This window comes from Trichogramma pretiosum, unplaced genomic scaffold (genome assembly GCF_000599845.2).
Source record: "Trichogramma pretiosum strain Unisexual culture from Peru unplaced genomic scaffold, Tpre_2.0 scaffold106, whole genome shotgun sequence".
Taxonomy (NCBI): Eukaryota; Metazoa; Arthropoda; class Insecta; order Hymenoptera; family Trichogrammatidae; genus Trichogramma; species Trichogramma pretiosum.
In genome coordinates this window covers 364439-385738 of record NW_019641619.1, presented here as the reverse complement: position 1 = coordinate 385738, position 21300 = coordinate 364439, and the positions used below count along the sequence as shown (strand labels likewise).

General features: G+C 40.6%; 3 protein-coding genes across 4 annotated transcripts; 1 reads left to right on the top strand and 2 right to left on the bottom strand.

Moving 5' to 3' along the window:
• Nucleotides 1–107: 107 nt before the first annotated feature.
• LOC106656961 (coiled-coil domain-containing protein 102A) lies at nt 108–3024 on the top strand. 2 transcript variants are annotated; one of them, XM_014378180.2, is made up of 6 exons: nt 108–396; nt 592–731; nt 795–1459; nt 1530–1749; nt 1818–2332; nt 2414–3024. In XM_014378180.2, exons 2-6 carry the CDS (start codon nt 609–611, stop codon nt 2538–2540), a joined length of 1650 nt encoding a protein of 549 aa, XP_014233666.1. In that variant the 5' UTR covers nt 108–396; nt 592–608; the 3' UTR covers nt 2541–3024. The 2 variants fall into 2 exon arrangements, with proteins under 2 accessions (XP_014233666.1, XP_014233665.1); XM_014378179.2 differs by lacking the exon at nt 108–396 and adding an exon at nt 403–517.
• Nucleotides 3025–3619: 595 nt separating this feature from the next.
• LOC106656851 (mucin-19) lies at nt 3620–12216 on the bottom strand. The gene is made up of 14 exons (XM_023458790.1): nt 11856–12216; nt 10270–10377; nt 10022–10174; nt 9571–9859; nt 9348–9461; nt 8648–8905; nt 8497–8574; nt 7829–8440; nt 7664–7744; nt 7486–7602; nt 6651–6707; nt 6457–6579; nt 5239–6380; nt 3620–5163 (listed from the first exon to the last, which is right to left on the bottom strand). The coding sequence occupies exons 1-14, from the start codon at nt 11931–11933 to the stop codon at nt 3922–3924; spliced, it is 4452 nt and encodes a 1483-aa protein (XP_023314558.1). The 5' UTR covers nt 11934–12216; the 3' UTR covers nt 3620–3921.
• A 3294-nt stretch (nt 12217–15510) lies between these two features.
• On the bottom strand, nt 15511–20855 carry LOC106656962 (protein escargot-like). The gene is made up of 4 exons (XM_014378181.2): nt 20396–20855; nt 18183–18469; nt 17684–18092; nt 15511–17598 (listed from the first exon to the last, which is right to left on the bottom strand). The coding sequence occupies exons 1-4, from the start codon at nt 20523–20525 to the stop codon at nt 17033–17035; spliced, it is 1392 nt and encodes a 463-aa protein (XP_014233667.1). The 5' UTR covers nt 20526–20855; the 3' UTR covers nt 15511–17032.
• Between the last annotated feature and the right edge of the window lie 445 nt (nt 20856–21300).

Here is a 21300-nt window from a genome sequence, read left to right as displayed (position 1 = left end):
AAATTTGCCGCCAAACTGTCGCCATATTTCATTCATAATTCGTTTCGCGGAATCGCATCGCAGTATGATAAAAAGGGTAAAAGGTTACATGTACATCCCTCTGTTATAACCAAAGAGCATTGAAGTCAAGTACGCTGTGCATTAACATGTCGAAGCAAATAGTTCACGTCAATTTTTGTGATAAAATCGTGAAAACAATGTAGTGTCGTTGATTGTTATCAATTATGCGTGCGATAAATGCTGTTTGGACGAAGAATTCACCGGCTTTTCACTTGACATCAATGTTTTCGAATGTGACGAAATTCGCATACGATGTCGGTCAATGACTTCGCTGATGCTAATGCTTATGATTATCAGATATGATCGATCTCACACAATGTACTCGTATTTCGTACGGTAAAGTTTATTTTGGTCTCCTCGTTTGACACATGGTACAAAATCATCATAACAAATAACTAGTCCATGTAGTCGACGTAAATTTCACAGGCAGTTGCCATTCATTGAGTCGAATTGACTAGTAAGTTTAAGACGTATTATTTGCCCAAAACTAAACTTTTAATTTCATTTTTGTCATTCTCGAACAAAACACAGATCAATCTTAATGCACCATGGCTCAATCATCATCAGTCAGTAGCACATCCAGTAGAAAACACACCAGAGAGCATAAGCACTCTTCTACTGAACACAGTAGTAATTCACAGAAAAATGAAAGTGATTGGGATAAAAAACAGGTTTGTAGCTTTTAAAGTACGTTAATTACTTTATATCAATGTTATGAACGTAAAATGCTTTAGGCTCTAATCATGAAAGAACTGGAAGAGACTAAAGCAAGATGTGTTCAGATGGAAAAAACTATGCGATGGTGGTCTGAATGTACTTCTAACTGGAAGAAGAAATGGGAAGACGTGAGAGATGAAAGAAATCAATTTAAAAGAGAATTAAAAGCAGTAAGAATAAATCTAGAATATGCTACTAAGGATTCTAAATTATACAAAGAAGAATGTCAGGAGTTATTAGCTCAGAACAGTATTCTCAAAAAAGAAGTAGCTAGGCTACAACGTTTAATGAATGATTCTGGTCACTTTGAAAATTCTGTTATCGAAACAAATTCTCAAATAAAGAACATAGTTTTACACAGTGAATTGATGCCAACTTATAGTAATGGTGATGGGTCAGGAAAGATAACACCAACATCACTGAAAAAAGAAGGTGATAACTGCAAAAGTCCAAAAAGTAGCACAGATGGTAGAGATTTCATTGATAAAGATATAGAAGATTATATTTCTCAAGGAGCTGTACCCAAGCGAGTAATAGATACTAGTAGCAAGGAAAATTCATTAACTGATTCAGAAAAACGAATGTTAAGATTAGGTCCAAACGATGAGTCTCTGCTGCAAAAAATTAGTGTACTTACTACAAAATTAGATGAAGCTGGCCTAACAATAACTGAGGAAAAAGAGTAATTATTTTCAATAAGTGTAATTTATCTTGTAACAAAAATTATAATGTTATTATGTTTTAATTTTTAGAGAGAAAGAAATCCTACTTAGAAAAGTTGAAAAATTAAACAGCGAAATCAAGAAATTGAAAAAGGCTTGTGAAGAATTAAAAGAAAGTCGAACGGACGTCATGAGAGAATTATTAGAAATTAAAAGCGAAAATTTCCGAGGTGAATTGCAATCTGATTTGGCTGACGAAACTATTAACAAGGAAGGTCAAAATTCCAGATTGGCAGAGCTTCGATTAGAAGTAAGTAATTTCCAGTTTTTTTATTCAAATTAAAACAATTTTTACTTATCGCATTTTTGTAATTCCAGCTTGAACGATTACAAGCCGAAAATGCCGCCGAATGGGGTGAGCGCGAACGTTTGGAGACAGAAAAAATCTTACTCGAACGAGAAAACAAACAACTGCGCAACGAACTGCGAGAAATCAAGGAACGTCCCCTGGATTCGCCTCTTTCGTCGTCAAGAAAGTCAACCAGACCCAAGTCGGGCTGCCTCGATTCTCCCGAATCAACCAAGCAATTGCAGGTCGAGTTACTCGAAACGAATCGCGAGCTGTCGGATTTGAAGCAGTCGGTTGCCAAGCTGAAAAAACTGCTCGCTGAAAAGACGACGGAATTGTCTCACTCGACTCGTCGGTCCGAACAGTACGAGGTCGAAGTCAAGAGAATAAGAAAAAGAGTCGACGAGCTGAAAAAAGAACTGACAACTGCTCTGGAAGAGGTCGACGCGGCCAACCTGACTATTCGCAGATTGAAGAGGACGAACGAGAATCTCCAGGACGAACTCGACGACACCCGCGAGAAATTAGACGAAGTTAGAAGAATGTGCGTATAATGCTTGCAAGATTTCAATGAGACGGAATAGTTAACTTAATTATGAACTTAATTCATTTAATTTGCTTACAGTCATAACGAGAACCGTGCACCCGATGTCGTTGCAGAAATAATCGATGAAGAAAAGTGCCGGGAATGCACCGACGACGAAAGGAAAGATTTAGAAAAAGTTGATGTAGGTAGCGGCGAGGATGACTAATGACTGAATTTATGAATCACGTTCCTGTAAATATACATTAATGTTTGATACCAATGCTCGGGTAAAAGTTACGAAAATAGTTCATATTTTAATTTAATTAACGATATCGTGCTGTTTATGACACTAGCAGCATTATCATGTGATTTTTAGTTTATTTTATTGCATTTACTTACAGATAAACCTATAAGGATATTGTGGTATTTTTTTTTGTAACTTTAATTTCTTGCCGAATCTTGTACTGAACATGAAGTTATTTATCATATTTTTCCACGGTAACATGAATGTTCATATTTATTTTTTTACATTACCCATTTAATTTGAAAAAGAGACTTCAATGTATTATATTAAAGTAATAACGTTTAAAAGCTGTAAGTTAGATAATTAAATAGGTGCTTTACATACATTACCTCAATGAACCTAAGCCTCTCATTAGGAAAATGAGAAAAGAAATGATGTAACTAAAGCCTCATTTATTTTTAACTGCTGCTGAATAATTTTTACATGCGTGTAAATATATTCGATTAATGTGTATAAAAATTACGAAGCGGCGTCTCATGCAATATTTTAATTATTATAATAAGTTTAACCCGATCATCAGTCATAATTTATATACTATATTCTAATCTATTTGTGGCAATAATTTCAAAACTTTTATATCATTTTATAATAATATTTATTCCTCAAAAGTTGTTGTTTTTGAAAAAGTATAATTTTAAGATGATGTAACAGTATAAATATAGACAGACTACCGTTACAGAAAATATAGTCTTGCATATACGAGAAGTCAAGTCCTGAGAGATGCATTTAAATGGCTAACTAAAATATTCATGTGATTTGAACTTTATCTGTCAATATTTCTAGTTAAGCTGTTAATGTTATCAGTATTGTATATTGTATGATGAAAATTTGATAATAACTAGTACATTCTAAGTGATGTTGTTGAAATATATAAATAAAAAGGACCTCATACGACATTGATTATTATTGATGATTTATTGAAAAAATTACCATACAAAAGGTTTTGGTTCATTAAAAATAATGCTACACATTGGAATGCTAAACATAATTTCGGTGATATAATCGTAAAAGCAGACCCTGGCAAAACAGTAATTGCCACTAGTCATAATAACAGTCTGTAATTTACCTTCGTTATTTTGCAGTCTCTGAAAATATGGCAGTGTACGTATATATATTAATAATGCATCGTTCAACATTGAAATAAATAAAAGTTTAAGTATCTAAGAATTTTCAGTCTAATATGTCTCGATTTAATGATTCGAGGTATCAATTAGTTACTACTCTTGCTTTACGCGTTATTTTAAGTATCGTGCGAAAGGCATATATCGTAAATCTTATAAAAAATTTTAAACTAGAGCTGCGTCTAAGTGCACTTCGGTGTGCCGTCCTCGTAAGTCGGCAGCTTGGGCTTGCAGATCTTTCGCGCCCCGTGATTGCCGTAGACGACGTTGCAAGAGAAGCTGAAGTATCCGCAGGTCGAGCTCTTGGTGTAGTATCGATGCTCGTACTTTTTGTCCGTGTCCCTGTCGTCGATTTTACCGGCCACACTGTTGGTGACCGATACGTAGCTGGCTTTCGGGCCTGTTTCCTCTTTGCTGAGGTTGTCTGCCACGGAGGCGGGAGCCGCTTTCATCTTGTAAATGCCACCTATGCGCTCGGTACGCAGTGATTTCGTGTCGGACGAAGCTCTGCTGCTTTCCTGGGTGCGATTGTTCGTCGGCTTCAGTTTTTCCGTGATATTTTTCGTGGCTTCCGATGATTTGATTCTTCCAGTCGGCGCGGCACCACGAGCAGTTGTAGCAGTTTTATTCGATTCTTTGCCGCTAGTTCTTCTGATCTTAACGTCGTACTCTCCGTCGGTTATCACGTGCATCGTGTGTTTCGGCTCCGAGGTAGGCCGAGCCGATGTCGATGACACACGGGGTTTAGGTGTTATCGACACGAAGTCGCTGTACGACCCCTCGTCCTCGTACTCCTCCTCGAAATCGTCCTCGTTGGTCGTCTCGTAATTCGGCGCGTTTTTATTATTCTTCTTGATCGATATCACCGTCTGCTTCGTGCCGGAGGCTCGCATCTTCTCTTTCGGAGCTTCCGCCGATTTTTTGCCGTCCTGATTGTCCTCCAGCTTGTAAGGTTTGAAGAGATCGGGATCAGGTGTGCTGAAATTGAAGGGTTTTCTCAGGGAAGCAGAACCCGAACCGGAGTTGGCTTGAGCCGCGCCGGTGTACGTTATTCCGTACTGGAAGGAGCCCTGAAGCTGCGATTGAGACTGTCCCCTGAAGGCGCCGCTTTGAGCCGACGCAGTACCGCCTCCTTTGAAGGGTTTGTCCCGACGCTCGGGTTTCTCATTTTTGTTGCTGTTGTAGGGTTGAAAACCTATCTGAGCTTGACTCGAGGTTTGTCCCTCACCGTTGGCCTGAGCGTCGGCCATTCCGCCCTTGGAGGAAGCTTGGACCTGAGAATTGGTGCCGTGATTCAGACCGCTGCTCTGGGCGTTGGTCGACGTTGATCCGGATTCGGAATCGAGCTCGACTTGTACTTGGCTTTTACCGAGACCTCCGCTGCCTTGAGCGCTGCTCTTGGCTCCCTCTTTGCCGCCGCTTATCTGATTGAAAAATAAAGAGTCAAGGACAATTATAAGTAAAAAATAATGTAAAGTGAATATAATAATAATATTTACCTGCGTTTGAGCACTTTTGTGATCGTCGCTTGTACCCGCTTGCGCAGAAAACGAACCACCACCGTTATAGGTTCCACTGACTTGTGACTTTGCACTGCCGCTGCCGTGTCTTCCTTCGGCCGATGCACTTGCCGTGGTTCCTCCAGGGCCTTGCTTGACCGAGCTGATGGCTTGCGAATCTCCATCGTCGTCGACCCCTGCGCCAGATCCTTGTTGTACAGTTCCTTGACCTGTGGTTCCTGCGACTGTACCTGCGGTGCCAGGAACAACTCCACCCGTGGTTGTACCTTGACCTGGCTGCAGAGCTGTTCCACCTCCAGGTGTGACAACGGTTCCACCTACTGTACCAGTTATTCCTGGATATCCTCCAGGAACCAAAGGTTGACCTACATTTCCAGAGCCCGGAACTTGACCAGGTATATAAACGCTTCCTCCGACTGTGCCTGTTATACCAGTGTTAATGGTTCCAGTATTAGAACCTTGACCTGGTATATACACTGTTCCACCAACGGTACCAGTATTAGTTGGATACATATTTCCATTATTTGGAAATTGACCTGGAACTAATACTGTTCCTCCTACGGTGCCAGTGGTTCCTGGATATATTCCTCCTGGTACTTGACCTGGCATTAATACTGTTCCTCCGACTGTACCAGTGGTTCCTGGGTATACATTTCCTGGCATTTGACCAGGCATTAATGCTGTTCCTCCAACCGTGCCAGTTGTTCCTGGATACATATTACCTGGCATTTGACCAGGCATTAATATCGTTCCTCCGACTATGCCTGTAGTTCCTGGATACATATTTCCTGGAGCTTGACCTGGCATCGTTACTGTGCCTCCGACTGTGCCTGGATAAATATTCCCCGTCCCTGGAACTTGACCTGGTCTTAATACTGTTCCACCAGATGTGCCGGTAGTTCCCGGATAATAGCTTCCTGTGCCTGAACCTTGACTTGGAATTTGGACGGTCCCACTTCCAGGTGAAACTACCGTTCCTCCAACCGTACCTGCAGTGCCCGTGTAAATGTTGCCAGTTCCTTGGCCTGGTACTAATACCGTTCCACCAGTTGTACCCGTCGTTCCTGGATAGTAACCACCACTGGGTTGTGATCCAGTATTACTGCTAGGAAACATGTTACCTAATAAAAATTCAAGATAATTTATCATCTGCATACTAATGGAAGAAGATTAATTTCTTTGTTTAATACAACGAACCTGGTACAATTACAGGTACGTCTCCACCCGTAGTACTTGATCCATCTGTATAAATACTAGTTCCAGGAATATCACCTCGCATGACAGGTTTTTGATCGTTGCCAAATTGTGAACCAGTACCACCTTACGTTTGAATAAATATTATAAACTAATTACTTATTAATCATATTACATGTATTGAAAGTAAATATTACCAATTGTATTTGTAACTACATTGGTACCTGTAGTTGTTCTTCCTGTTCCTGTAGCCCCTTACAATATTTGTAGTATAATTAATATAATTGAATTTTATTGACGTACTTTTACTGATTTGTTTTTTAAACAAAAAGAGTAAAAAAAGCATTAATTTTAATGCAAAAATGGAAAATAAATTTCTTTCCTATACTAAAATTGAAACGCGCGTTTTCATCGAAAATTAATATTTCACTGCCGATTTACTTTTTGCGTTATTTTATCAAAAACTTTAAAAAATTTCACAATTTAAGTCAGTCTCTACCAGAAGATGGCGAGTGCCTTTATATGTAAATCTTCAAGTGACTAAGTGAAAATAATGGTTTAAGTAAAAGTATAAATTAACTTCGTAATATTAACCAGTCTCTATCACTAGATGTCGAGTAAAATTATCTGCAAATCCGCAAGTAAAACAGTGAAATAATTGTATAAATGTTTTCAATTAATTTCTTAGTACAGCTATCAAATGCCTGTAAGCATTTCAATTTAATTGGCCCTTTTCATGTGAAATATAGAATATTGTAAATAACTAAATCAAAGTTAATCTACATGTGGATAAAGTTTTTTTTCTTTGCCTCAATGAATCTAATTTAATCAAAATGAATTTTACATAGAAGTGAAATTATTCATGAAAAAATCTTTAAATTTGAATGATCTGACATGAAATTGAATTCATATGCACGTGGGGAAAAACTTCCTCTACTTTTACATTAATTTTAAAGAAAATTTTTCGAGCAGTGCATCTCAATAAATTAGAGATCTTGTAACTGCCGAAAGATGAATTGCAGGAATACTTACCATTCGGGGTTTGATATGCAGGGTACCCGTAAATTGGATATTGTCCAACAGAAACACCACCTGATATTTGAGTTCCAGGTTGAGACACTGGATAATTTCCAGCCGGCATTTGTGGAACTGCAAGGAAGTTTATATAAATTTACGAAAAACTTCACTATAACTTTTTTTGGTCAATTACTTTGTCCATTAGATTGTTGAATTCCAGGATACGATTCAGGGTATGATGTTCCAGGTATTTGAGATCCACCCGTTTGATAACCTGTGTGAAATTAACCAATTACTATTATTAGATCAGATACAATTGATGTTGTATACAATCCGATGGATGAATTATAATATTTACCTGGTGCAATATTCGTAGCACCACCGGGGGAAGTTCCGATTACATTTTGCTGTGGAATATTCGAACCTCCCTGAACAAACTGTGTTCCAGGGGGATAAGTAAAAACTCCCGTAGGCTGTTGTACCGGTTGTTGCATTCCTGGATATCCCACATTTCCTACAAAGCCAGGCGTTTGCGAACCTCCGCCAACTACTTGTGTACTCGGATACATCGTCATAGTAGTTCCACCGCCGCTAGTTTGAGCGCCGGGATATCCTTGCACTCTTGTTCCACCTGTAATCTGAGTGTTGGGGTAATTCACACCTGCGGGATATTGCGCAACTCCACCTCCTGCTGGTTGAAAACCAGGATAAGGCCATGTTCCATAAGTCAACTGTCCTGTATTTCCGATTTGAGTACCTGGTTGTTGTCCGATTACTCTTGTACCAGTGGATACTTGTGTGTTACCTCCTACCACTTGTTGAGTAGGTGGATATACCATTCCATTTGGTAGCTGCTGCCCTACATTTCCTCCAGTTTGAGTACTTGGATATCCTACCATTTGAGTACCTGGATACATTACGGTTGTACCTGGTTGTTGACCATTCACAATCTGTGTTCCTGGTATTGTTCCTGTTAAAATAAACTTTTTTAATAAAAGTTATTCAAACATTTGAATAACTTATTACCTGGTACATAACTATTTACACCTTGATTTTGTCCAGGTAATAATACATTTGGATAAATATTTTGGGGATAATAAAGACCTAATACAAATTTATAGTCCAATTTAATAAAATACTTGTCACCACCACCAATACGTATTTTTATCGTCATTACCTGGTTGATTACCTGGTACTTGACTACCCGGTTGTCCCTGAATCTGTATTCCAGGACGATTTGCATTTGGATCAGTTCTAGGTTGGCTTCCTGTTGATAGGGTCGTACCACCCCCTTGATTTGTTTGTCCTCCTTGATTTATCCCTGTACTACCAGGGTAAGTTCCAGGAACGCTTCCAACTCCCGTTCCAGCACCACCGTCTACTTTTCCCTGACTCACTGTTTGCTGATTACCTCCAGTAACCGTTCCAGCTGGGCCTAATTTTTTTTTAAGTTATCGTCAGCGTATACTGACATAATTTCGAAATTGCACTCACTTAACGAGATTAAGATAAATTCGGTTGCTAAGTGCTTCAAAAATAAAATAGTACATCCTAAGACCTGAATTAAAGGACTGTACGTGTGTAAAGGTGAGAAAAGAAAAAAGTATGCAAAAAAGATATTCAATTTTATCGTTTTATTTTTTTTTGTTAAAAACGTGTAAAATTGTTGTTGCACAAAACATAACATTTGCTATTAGTAACGTGCGCCAATACAATACTAGATCTGCCATACGCTTTTATTTATTTGTTTTTGTTTTTTTTTTTTGTTTTTACTTGTTGCATCTGCCTCATTAGTAAACTTGGTCGAAACAAGTCAAGCGCACATCAAATGATTAAATAAATGCTCTGCGTGTAAAGCTTTAAAAGCGATATCGGTTAATTCTCCACACCTGTTGGAAAACCTTGATACGTTCCACTGACTCCTAAGCAACCCTCGCATCCGTCGGAGCCGGAAGACATGCTCTGCGCCTGACCCATTCCGCTACTTCCGGCTAAAGAAATGAAGACAAATGATTAAATTCGCAATTCTTCCATAGTGTACATTTTTTTCTTAATAATTTGATAGCTAATAAAGAAAACTATAATGTCTAACGCACTCACTGACAACGGCATGGGACGACTGAAGAGTCGCTTCGGCCTCTGCTCTGCCTTCATTTTGACCATCGCCGCCGAGATTCATGTACTGAGTCTGAGTCTGTCCGCGGAATCGCGCCTTGGCCTCGCGCTTGACTCTTTCATCGTGGGGTGCTTTCTTCACGATGGTGATTTTTTCCTCGAGTATCTGATTGAACGCGGGATCCTCGTAGCGAGTCGGCATGGACTCTTGCAACAGGAACATTGACGTGCCTTTGCAGAAGTCGACGATTTTTTGACCAGCTAGATGCCATGCCTATGAACCAAACATTAGATAAATACATTAGAAAGTAATGCTACAAGATTGTGACGAATTCAAGCGAATCGATAAGTGACCTTCATACAGTCTCGTGTAACAAACAATAATAAATCATGTAACATGTTTATTTAAGATAGAAAATAATCATTCGCTAATTACCTCTATCTTTTTCAACGGACGATTGGTCGCGAACACGACTTTTTTATGGCCACGAATAATATCGATCCACAGCTTTGCATCATCGAGTTCATTGGCTTGTAACTTTTCCAAGTAGCAGACATTAAGATGAGAGTCTTTGTAAGCCGTGAATTGCTGCGAGGGAAAAGAACAAAAAACAACGACCAATTTATCGTGAGAATAATCACTCATTTAAAAATGCACATCACAATATAATGGATGACACTTACGGTTGCCGGATCGGTGATGGTCCTCTGCTTCTTATTGATCTCCAGGTGTCTATTGTGCTTCCGTTGAAGCTGATCGCTGCTTACCGAGCGATCGAAGCGTGTCTTTTCCTATATCAAGAGAGCATGAAAGCAAATTATAAAAAAAATATATATCTTTCTCCGTGTGTTTTCGCTCAATGTTAACGATCAATTACGTAATTATGACTCGCGGCAATTACAAAATCCATGCGCGAAATACGCCGACATGCATTTTTTCTTTCTTTTTTTTTATTACATCATAATATTTTGCGCGTTCCATAGCAAATATTATAAGAAAAAAAAAAAGAATAACAATATATGCGGGTCTCGCCGAGTGAATGTGTTACACATAAGTACACGCTTCCACGGTGCAATATAATAATATATTATAAAATGAGCTGGAACGCTGCCGCTGCTGCCTTGACTCGGAAAAGAATAAAAAAAAAGCAATTCTATATCATCGCGAGCGTTAATCACGCCGCACGCGGTCTGCGCTGTCCGAGGAATAGCACTGCCGTTTACGTTATATATCTGTATGTCAGCTATCATCGTAAATGCGAATTAAGTTGTGCTGCTGCAGCTGTTAGCCGGAGGCAGCTCTCGTTACACACATACAGGCGGAAAAAGGGGGAAATCATCGCGAGGAGTGAAACGCACATCCGTGCCGCGATACGTTTTACGGGCTTGATCGATGCTGCGCTGCTATGCGTCTTTCAGCCCGATGCTGAACTTCAAAGTCTCGCGCGGCAAATGCGCGCAAAAAGATACACGAGCATTTCGTGGAAAGAGCACTTTGCGCGATTTTGCATATGTACACACACAGCATCTTTGATTTAATGGTATTATTCATCTATATTTTTGCGGATTTTGAAGGAGACAAAATAAACAAACAGAAGTGGTATTTTATGTAGACGAGTAAAACGATGAGCGCGAAACGAGTGCGAAGTATTATAATAATATAGAGTGTGTCACGAGGCGGGAAGCGCCAAAGCTTTTTTTTCGGAGGTGTCAGCATCAATCAAGTAATTTAATCCGTTTTCCGTGTTTAAAATTTGTGTCGTGGCTCTATATTCTCGATGCGAGTACACATTTTCAAGACGTCTTCTTGCATAGTAAAGATTTTTGCGTTCCAACAACGCGATGCGTGTTATGCGTATTAAAAAATGATTTTAATGTCATTGAAGAAGTGACGTCCACGCGCGATCCATTGTTACAATTATAGTTTAATCTATTCGTTCCATGAATCGTCATTGTGTGTCAGTCACTGCGTTCGTGCACTTTTCTCACGCACGTAAGAAGAAAAATGTTTCTCTTTTTTTTCTACTTTTACTTTCTTCTGGTGTAACTGCAGCAGCGAACACACGGTGCAATAATTACGTCCAGTGCGCGATTCTAGCAGACGAATTTGTAATGGACGTGGAGGCGTGTGAGTGTGCTGCGTCGGTTCACCAAAATATATACCGATCTCGCGCTGCGGACCGCGTCAAAAATAAAACAAAAAGTCACGAGAAAGACGTAATAAAACGAATGGCCCTAAGTATGAAAATATATTTATTAAAAAAACTCACATGATAGCGCTGAGCTTGGCCGTGGGTCGAGCAGCAGGCGAGCACGAGCAGCAGCAGGCCGAGAAAAACGAGACGCATGGCTGCGCGACGACGCTTTCCCTCGCTCGTAGAGCCGAACTGACCGTCTTGATTTATATCTAAAATACAAGAGAGCGCGAGAGAACAAACGCAACAAGTTTCTTTCCTTCGCTGGCGAGCTCGCGCGAGCGAGTAATCCGTGTGCGCGGTCCGCTTGGCGGTCTCTCCTCCCGTGCGCGTTCGCGGCTTGCAACAACGAGGCGCGGGGGACGCAACGCAGTATGCATTATACACAGGCCGCGAGTCAGCCGATACACTCCTTATACACACACACACACACACACACACACACACACACACACACACACACACGGATACACACTTGTATATGGTAGGCCTTTATAAATTTTATTCGCGAGATCCCCCACCCGTGAAAATACGCGTAGGCTTTTTAGTATTGCACACGCTGGCCGTCGCGCCAGACGATCATCGTCGTTGTCTTAATGTCTTATGGAGAGCTTCCCGTCCGTATAATACGTACACCTATGCACCGAGACTTTTATAAAATCGCGCGCGCGATCGCAATTTTATTTATAGTCGAAATAGCCATAGAGACGTTGCGAGGAGCGCAGCGGCAGCGACTTATACGCGTTTATAAGCCGCCCGTTACTGCATCGGCGTCTGTGCATTAGCGCTGCAGCAGGCGCAATCCGTACACTCGTATATTTATCGAAGGGAGCTTTTATGTAATGTTACGGCATGGCCATGCGGACGTCTGCGTTTAATCGGATACAATTTTATGGCTGGACAGTTTGTGTGTACAAGGGATAAGCTTGCTGGGAGTTTTTTCCTGCTTTTTGCGGGAAAGGAAGAGCTTTACATAATCAGCATAAACGCAGGCAGAGATTCGCATGGTATATTAAAACTCTTTGACCCCTGCATGAACTTTGACATGCTTGTAATGTGTCAATATAGCTGATACATAAATGAACGAAAAATAAAATGGAGCAGCCTTTGATCTCACAGCTGCCTCTTGATGCGAGATTAGAATATTTAATTTGGACCCACTTGTAATCAACGATCATCGGGACACTCGAATTCAATTTCGAAGCTTCGAATGCTTTTTGCTTTGATCCATAGCCCGCAATGAAATCGGTCCGATGTAAATCTCGTATAGAGCAGATTCAGTGTCCAAACGTGCTGCACTGCACCCATATAGGACGCAACGCTATAAAACCACATCTAAGACATTTGAAGCCGCGCCACCATCGAAATAGCCGAGCCGTATCGAATCCAAGGCTCGATCTTTTCGGTCCGGATATCTCTCTCTCTCTCTCTCTTCGTATGTTTTATGCTCTACTGTTTCCCTTTCGCCCGCACTAGGATGGCCCAATTATTGCCTTACACACAAGAAAGGAGTCATTATTATTATTCTCATTGTTGCATCACTGCCTCTGTTAATGCTGCGATAATACCACATATTATGTATCTAATCATGACCCATTGGAACAATTCGTATGCTATAAGACGAACCAGTTCGGCGAGAGTATAAGTGTGTGTGATTGACCATCCGTGACATCACTTTTCACGGCGTGATGAGCATTTTGGTCGGAAAGATCGTAAAGCGAAAAAATAAAAATCGATACATTTTGTATTAATAAATATTTAGTCGATTAGAAGTAATTACATACTGAAATTCACGAATGTTTTGTTAAATTCAAATAATTATATTAATTTCCATCTTGACAATGTCAAAGTTTTCCTTTATCCTGACTTAATTAATTAGTCAATAATGAATTATTTACTGTAATACGTAATTTATACATCAAGAGGTGCGGTAGCACCTAGCTGGCAAAGTATAAAAAAAAAATTATAAAAAAATTAGTTAGAATTTGATTTAAACAAACGATGTTCATTATAACTGTAAATTAATTTAATTAGGTAATAGTATATTTTGCCCCTAGGGGGTGAAATATTCTATTTCATTGTTGCAAGCTGGTACGATATTTTTCCATCCTTCCGGCAAAAGTATTTACTTTCGCCGTACGCGTAGCCTAGAAAAAGAAGTACTTTTGCCCACTTCTGCGTGTTCGACAGATGCAGTGGTTGCTGTGGCTAGCTCAGCCTAGCAACTTAATATTGATAATAATTTTATCGCCCGTATTACTTAGCCTACAATTTGTCGCGGGCACATCAATACGTAGAGATGTACTAATTACGTGGTTAAAATTATGCAGAGTCCTGAAATATCATTCGCGCATGATGGTATGTCTACGGACGAGAAAGAATGTTGTGTGTAACTTGTTACACACAAGTCAAAATGAAAAAGTGTTTTTTATATTAAAGTTATTGATGCTCGCCCCCCCGACCAGCATCACTCGCTTCGCTCGTGATGCTAATGTCGGGGCGAGCATCAAAATTCGAATCGTAATTACAGAGTCGTATTTTAAAGTTTAGTATGACTCGCTACGCTCACAATGCTAAAAGTGAAGGAAAAGAATTCGCATCGCATATTACTGATTTTATGTAAAAGTCAATAATAACCATAACCGCTTTGTTTTCTGCACAATCAGATGACAAATCAAGACCTCGATGCGAAAGAAAAAACAAATGCAAGTCCGTATGGGCATTGAAAACTTGAATTAATTTTTTTATTTTGAATCTATTTGGATAATTTTATGAAAACTTTTGCGCGGGGATGGAAAAAAATACTATTTCTTACACGGGTGAAAAATGAAACACCCTCATACACGTGATATGACGCCTCGGCTTCGCCTCGGCGCCATTATCACGTGCATGCGGAAGTTTCATTTCTCCCCCTTGTAAGAAAATCTACTAATTTTTATCGCTTATGCGTATTCCAGTAATTTTCTTTCATAATAAAATTTACATTTGTATTTGTTGTATATAGCTCGATGTGCTTCCGCTTTTGCGATTCTCTGAAAGGTCTATTTACGCCTTTGTCGATTCGAATGCACGTTCTCTCTCTCTCTCCTTTAACTCAGCGAAAACGTAGTATAATGAAAAGAGCTTGAAATTACCGAAATCTCTTTTGCTTTTACAAAGCTGTACGACATGCGCAGGTGACACTGAAACAAACATCTCCTTGGGATTAACTAGATATCAATTGAATAAATACATTTCTTTAAAAAACCGAAAAATATTTTTTTTCTCGCAGTATAAGGTTGTACAAAAACAGAAAAATGCCCCGAGCTCTCTCTCTCTCTCTCTCTCTCTCTCTCTACTGTGCATTTGCAATTCCGTGAAATGTTTATTTACGCCCGTTTCTATTTAAATTCGCTCTCTCTCCTTAAGACCAGCAGCAAGGTAAGTAATGAAAGGCTTGAAATCACAGAAATGCCCCGCTCGTTCGTTTGCTTTTGCTTTTGCAGCGTGTGCAGCATGAGGCCAGTATGTGTGTGTGTGTGTGTGTGTGTGTGTGTGTGTGTGTGTGTGCGTTCGAGAAGTCCAAAATTAGATTGAGTTAGGGCGACGTGCGGCGCACTGCAAGGTACGCTACGTACAAATTTTCTTACTTGCTCTTCTGCATATGTATGTACTAACATAGGTTCAAACCTGCAGCTGCGTGTAATGACAATTTTCAAATATGGGAAATAAATAATTCGAATTTCGAGTATTAATTTTTGTATTTTATTTATATAACAATTGATTCAATATAACAAAATGTTGGTACCTATATAAGAACACAAATGAATTTCAGTTCGATTCACACGCCACTTTGAAGTCAAACTCGGATTTTCGATGGATTATATTGTATATTTTTTTCATATCATACGTTTTCATATCAACAGGAATGCTATTTGACTTGGCTTATGCAAAGGATACAAAAATTATAGAAACATTCACGCAATAATTAACTTGTCGTACAATTCATATGTTTCGTCATTTTTTTTCTTTTTTTTTTTTTTTTTTAAACNTTTTTTTTTTTTTTTTTTTTTTTTTTTTGAATAATCAATTTTTTTGTTACATAAATCTAACATCATCGATCGGACTTCTACGCATGAATCCAGAGAAAAAAACATTAAAGTTAACTAAATACAATAAAGCTTAACTATCAAAAATTTACTTAAACGATAGTGAACTCAATATTCGACGTACCTCACAAACTTATAAACATTAATCCTATCATCTAATATAAATTATGATTTCTATACTTCTACAATCAAGCCATATTGTCACTCGATCGTAGAAACCAAATTTTGGCAAGAGTCAAACTTTCCCGTGAAATATCGACAGAGAAAAAACAAAATCGGAGAAAAACAAGTTTGACTAGTTTATACACTCGCTGTTGAAGGCGATGCGCGATGACACGCCCAACCACCGTCGTCGTACAATTAAAAGTAAAAAGAGGAAAAAAAAATTAAAAGAAGAAAAAAAAAGGAAGAAACTTTAAAACAAATTGTTGCAATGTACGGCCTTGTGTAGCTGCTCGATAAATGGGCAACGAGCCGCAAAAGCTCCGTTAGTTACTTATTATAAATATACGTTATCATTGGCTTTGTCGAGCTGTATGATTTGCTGCACAGTGGGAATTCACCCCCGTTAAACAGCTGAGTCTTATGAACTAAGTGATATGTACAAATTGACGATTAAACGTAGATTAACTTATGGATAATTTCTAGGGGTTGCTTACGTATTTCAGAAGGCACCGTTAGAGCTGAAAGCTCAACTGGTGAAAATTAATACTTGCAATTTTATTATCTGAAATTATTCTCAAAAATACATGAGTAACCACAGAAAATTCATGAAAATTTGATTGAAAGTTTTAATTTTCACCTTCAATATTGCAATTTCAAGGTACTCAATTGCCGAAGTGCATTAAACACGCGAAAGTTGGCAAGATTACACGACCACACCTCCGGCTGTCTAACTTACTTATTTGGAATATATCTTAACGCTATATAATAAATAAATATAATATACGTAAAAATTTAGACAAATTCAATTGCACTTTTCAGTGAGTGTACCGATGAGAGGAAGGCACTTTTTGAGACAGTGATAATTATAATAACAGTAACAAGTAATTATCCATGCGCTTATTTACAATGAAAAAAACATTCTTTCCCCAAAGTCCAAGTTTAAATAAAGAAAAAAAAAAGAATATGATATTCAGGTATAAATGGCAGCTTAGTAGGAAATCAGGCAATGCTGAGATTCATGGTAAAGCTCTGCGGTCTCGAGAAAGCAGACACCCTGTTGGGATCGCTGAGATCAAAAGGCTGCAGCACCTTTTTGCTGTTGTTATTGTTATTGTTACTAATGTTGTTATTATTGTTGCAGGTCAAATGATGCTCGGGATTGGGCGATATCACAGACGTCCTTATGACCATGGCGTTGTTGTCCTTTTTTGCTCTCGTTATCGAATCGTCGTCGAAACTCGGCCTCTGTACGATGACACTAGTAGGTTGGCCATTTTTACCGCTGCTCGTCGTCGTCGTCGTCGATGGTATCGTACTCGTGGCGGTGGAAGAAGTGGACGGCGACGACGACGACGACGACGAGGCTAACCTCGGCGAGTCTCGCCTCTGCGATCTCATGCAGGACGACTCCTCGTGCTTGTAGAGATAGGACTTGAGGGCGAAGGCCTTGTTGCAGCGCGAGCACACGTGCGGCTTGAGATTCGAGTGGGTCTGCACGTGGGCGCGCAGATTCGACTTGTCGGCGAAGGCCTTGCTGCAGACGTTGCATTTGAACGGCTTTTCACCTATTATAACAGGAAAATGAGAGTTTGGTCGCTGCACATTTTTATTTACTCGGTATTGTTTATTATATTTCCGTTGCTCGCTTACCCGTGTGAGTGCGTATGTGTCCCTGCAGCAGCCACGGCCTGGAGAAACGCTTGCCGCAGAACTTGCACTCGCAGCCCTGATTGTGCGTGCGTACGTGCATGCTGTAGGCCGGTATGCTCACGTAGATCTTGTCGCAGTGGGGGCAGCGCTTGGCCTTCTTGTCGCCCGGCGAGCGATGGGTCTGCCGGTGTCTGGCCAGATTCGACGAGGTCGAGTACTTTTTCGAGCAGTCCGGGCACTCGTGCTCCTCCTCCGCTTGCTGGCCATTGCCGTTACTATTGTCGATTTGTTGTTGCTGGTTACTGGTCAAAGGACCGTCGGACTCTTTGGGAGTTTCCGAACTGCTGCTAGTACTGCTGCTGTTGCTGTTACTGTTCGAGCAGTCATTTACTCGTGATGGCTCTTCGATCTATGAAAAAAAAATAAATAAATAAATAAATAATAATAATAAATAAACGTTGACGATTTTTCCCGAATCAGATGAAGATCCTCAACTCACCTTAATGAATTCCGGCTCCAACTTAAAGCTCCCACCGGCCGCAGATTCGTTTTGCTGCTGCTGCTGGGCATTATTATGATGATGATGATGTTGATAACGCTCGAACCTGCTGACCAGCGGATGGACGAGTGTGCCGGCGGCCGCGCACACCTCGGCCAACTGCGTCAGATTGAACAGTTCGTCGGGACAGCAGTCGCTGGCGTTGGAGCTGTTGTCGCTGCCGCACTCGCTCGCCCCGTCGGAGGTCGAGTGACGATACTGCTGCTCCGAGCTCACGCTGCTGTAGTCTGGAACAAGAATCAGACGTTCGTTTGATATTTACGTCGATATTTTCAAGTGCTCCCTTTGGTAATGGTTTTGAATAATCTCGATACGAGCTTGAGCTTTCGATATTTTACCGATTTTGCAGCGAGTCTCGCGGCTCGCGGTCGCGCAAGGTGGTTTTTGTGCATGCAGAAATTTCGTATATATCGACGAGCAAAATTTGGCAACTAATCTTTCGATTTTGGCTCGAATCCAGAGAAATCCAATTTCATCGAATGAATTAGCAGCATCTCTCTATCTTTGGTCTATAAATCTTCATATTTATATAACATGTACTTGATTTGACAGCGATTTAATCTAATTTTCTCTGTCTCTTTCGCGCGTGGGATGGATGTTGACCTAACATCGATCGATTCCACCATACATCCATCTAAATTTAAATCATAAATACGTCGTCAAGCCAAACTTACTCTTCATAGTTTCTCTCTCTCTCTTCGAGTGTGTATACATCAAATAGAAGTTAATCTAAGAGCGGAAAACGAAAGAGAAGTTAAGAAAAAAAAAATTAATTATGTAACTCGTCACGTCCAACTCGCAGCAGCGGCAGAGATAGACAGACAGACAGACAAGTCGCCGGTGTGTTTAGCGAAAGAGAGAGAGAGAGATAGAGAGAAGTAACACACGTACAGAGCAACTCTCGAAAGTATATAATACCACCTCGACGATGTGCTGCTGCTCGAGTCGCGTTCCTCTTTTAGCGAAGCCCAAAAATAGCGATACTCTCGTGCGCTTTGCTGCTGACTCTCTCTCTCTCTGAGGGAGAGAGAGAGAGAGAAATATATGCTATGCTCAGCGGCGACCGCCTCTGCAGCGGCAGCAGTGCGGGGAGTTGAATGGCTCTCGGCATGCGCCGAGGAAAGAGAGAGACGGAGAGAGAAAGAGAGCTTTTAGCCGAGCGGCGAGCTTTTCTCTCGCGTAAGCCGAGCCAGAGCCGATCTATATAGATTTTGCAAAGGCGCCCCGACACAGACACACATTCGCGCAACTTGTTGTTAGCGGGCAAGGTGTTTTTCCACGCGCGCTACAATGATGATATATAGCAAGCATGCTTTTCCCTGCAGTGATTCTTGTAAGATCATCTTTTTAATTAAATAGAATGTACGATTCGAGATACGAAGATGACTTTTCTTGGATTTTAATTTTCAACGTAAGTTGAGACCTTTGCCATGAGAGTGATAAAGAGAGAGAGAGAGAGGGATAGAAGATCGACCGAGTTATTCGCACACCGCTGCGGGCCCCGCAGAGATGAAAAAACAAGATTGTCTATTTAAGATCTACGTGGAAATGCGTCGGGGTAAAGCCACCGCTACCGCTGCTGCTCTTTCTTTTTTCGCGGCACGTAAAATCCTATTTGTGGCCTCCCGGACGAGGAGGAATCGCGCCTCGTTTCGTTCGCACACACACACTTTTTCCTTCCTTTACTTGGGCGTACGCATGTACGTATTTACGCGTGTACTTACTGCAACAATTTTTTTTTCTTTTTCGCTGTTTCTTTTTTTTTACTTCGACGTATACTTTCTTTTCTCGTCTCGAGATAGAATCTCAATCAAGAAATTTCCTGCGTGACTTTTGCACGTATTACATTACTCAATATTTTGCAACGTGCTTGCGCGCTCGCGACGAAAGCTTCGCCGAGAGGAGAAAAATGGGGAAAAAAAAGAAACGACGATCCGCGAGAGGACGCGTGACACATTATAATAATGGCAAAATAATCTAACCTCCTTACGATCAACAGGAGGCTGAGGTGGGTTTCAGGGGCCAATGGATAATTGCAAACGAGATGACGACGATTTTGATGTAAAGCAAGACTTTTTCACGACGATTATTGCATATTACGCATTGAAATTATAATAGCGATAAAAAAAGCTCTTGTAGCTGTGGACACTTACCGATTCTTCGATTGATGCAATTATTGCGATTGAACTCGGTGCTGCTGCTGCTCTCATAACGCCGGCTTGGCAGCAGATACGACTGCTGCATATCTTTGCAGGACTCGCGTTGTTGCACCTCACAATTCATCTATTTTTTATTATATTGTCACCAAGAGGGTAGGAAAGATGAGATCGTTCAAATTATCGCTGATCGTCCAAGCAACTATATACGTAGAAAACAACAACCACCGGATAACAAGAACAATAACAACAACAACAAAAGCTTCACTAAAAAATGGTTGTTATATTTTTTCTTTCTTTTTTTTTTTATCGATTGGTTTCTTTTCGTCTGCTGCTGCTGCTGCTGCTGCTGCACCTCTGCGCCGATGCGTCGTGTGCGCCGCCGCGATCTTATGTATTGCCGAAAATCCTACAAGTGAACCGAACGAGGGCCGGTGGCCAAGTGGTAGTCCGGTACGCGTCGTCGGGCCTACATATAGCTATATCGAGCCGCCCCTACTTCGTCGGTTTTCTAAGACCGACTACTGCGTATGCCGTCTGTGTGTGCGCGCGTGTATATAGGTATACAAATACAACGTGAAATTTCGTCTCTCTCTCTGTGCCTCTGTATACATATAAATGTGAGTCAGTGTATGCGTGTGTGTGTGAGACACACAGTCAGTCACATTGGTATTGCATTACTCTATATTTATACATATCGCACCACCACCACCACCACCACCACCACCAAGCCGAGAGCGAGCGCAGAAAAAGCACACGAGCGAGCATCGTCGTCTTCGGTATAATATAGTCGGAGATGAAAAGTGAATATATGGAGTAATGCGTGCGCGGAGCCGAGCGAGAATTATGACTCCTCCCCCGCAGCTGTTTTTCGAGCCTCGTGCCTCGTAATAATATACTGT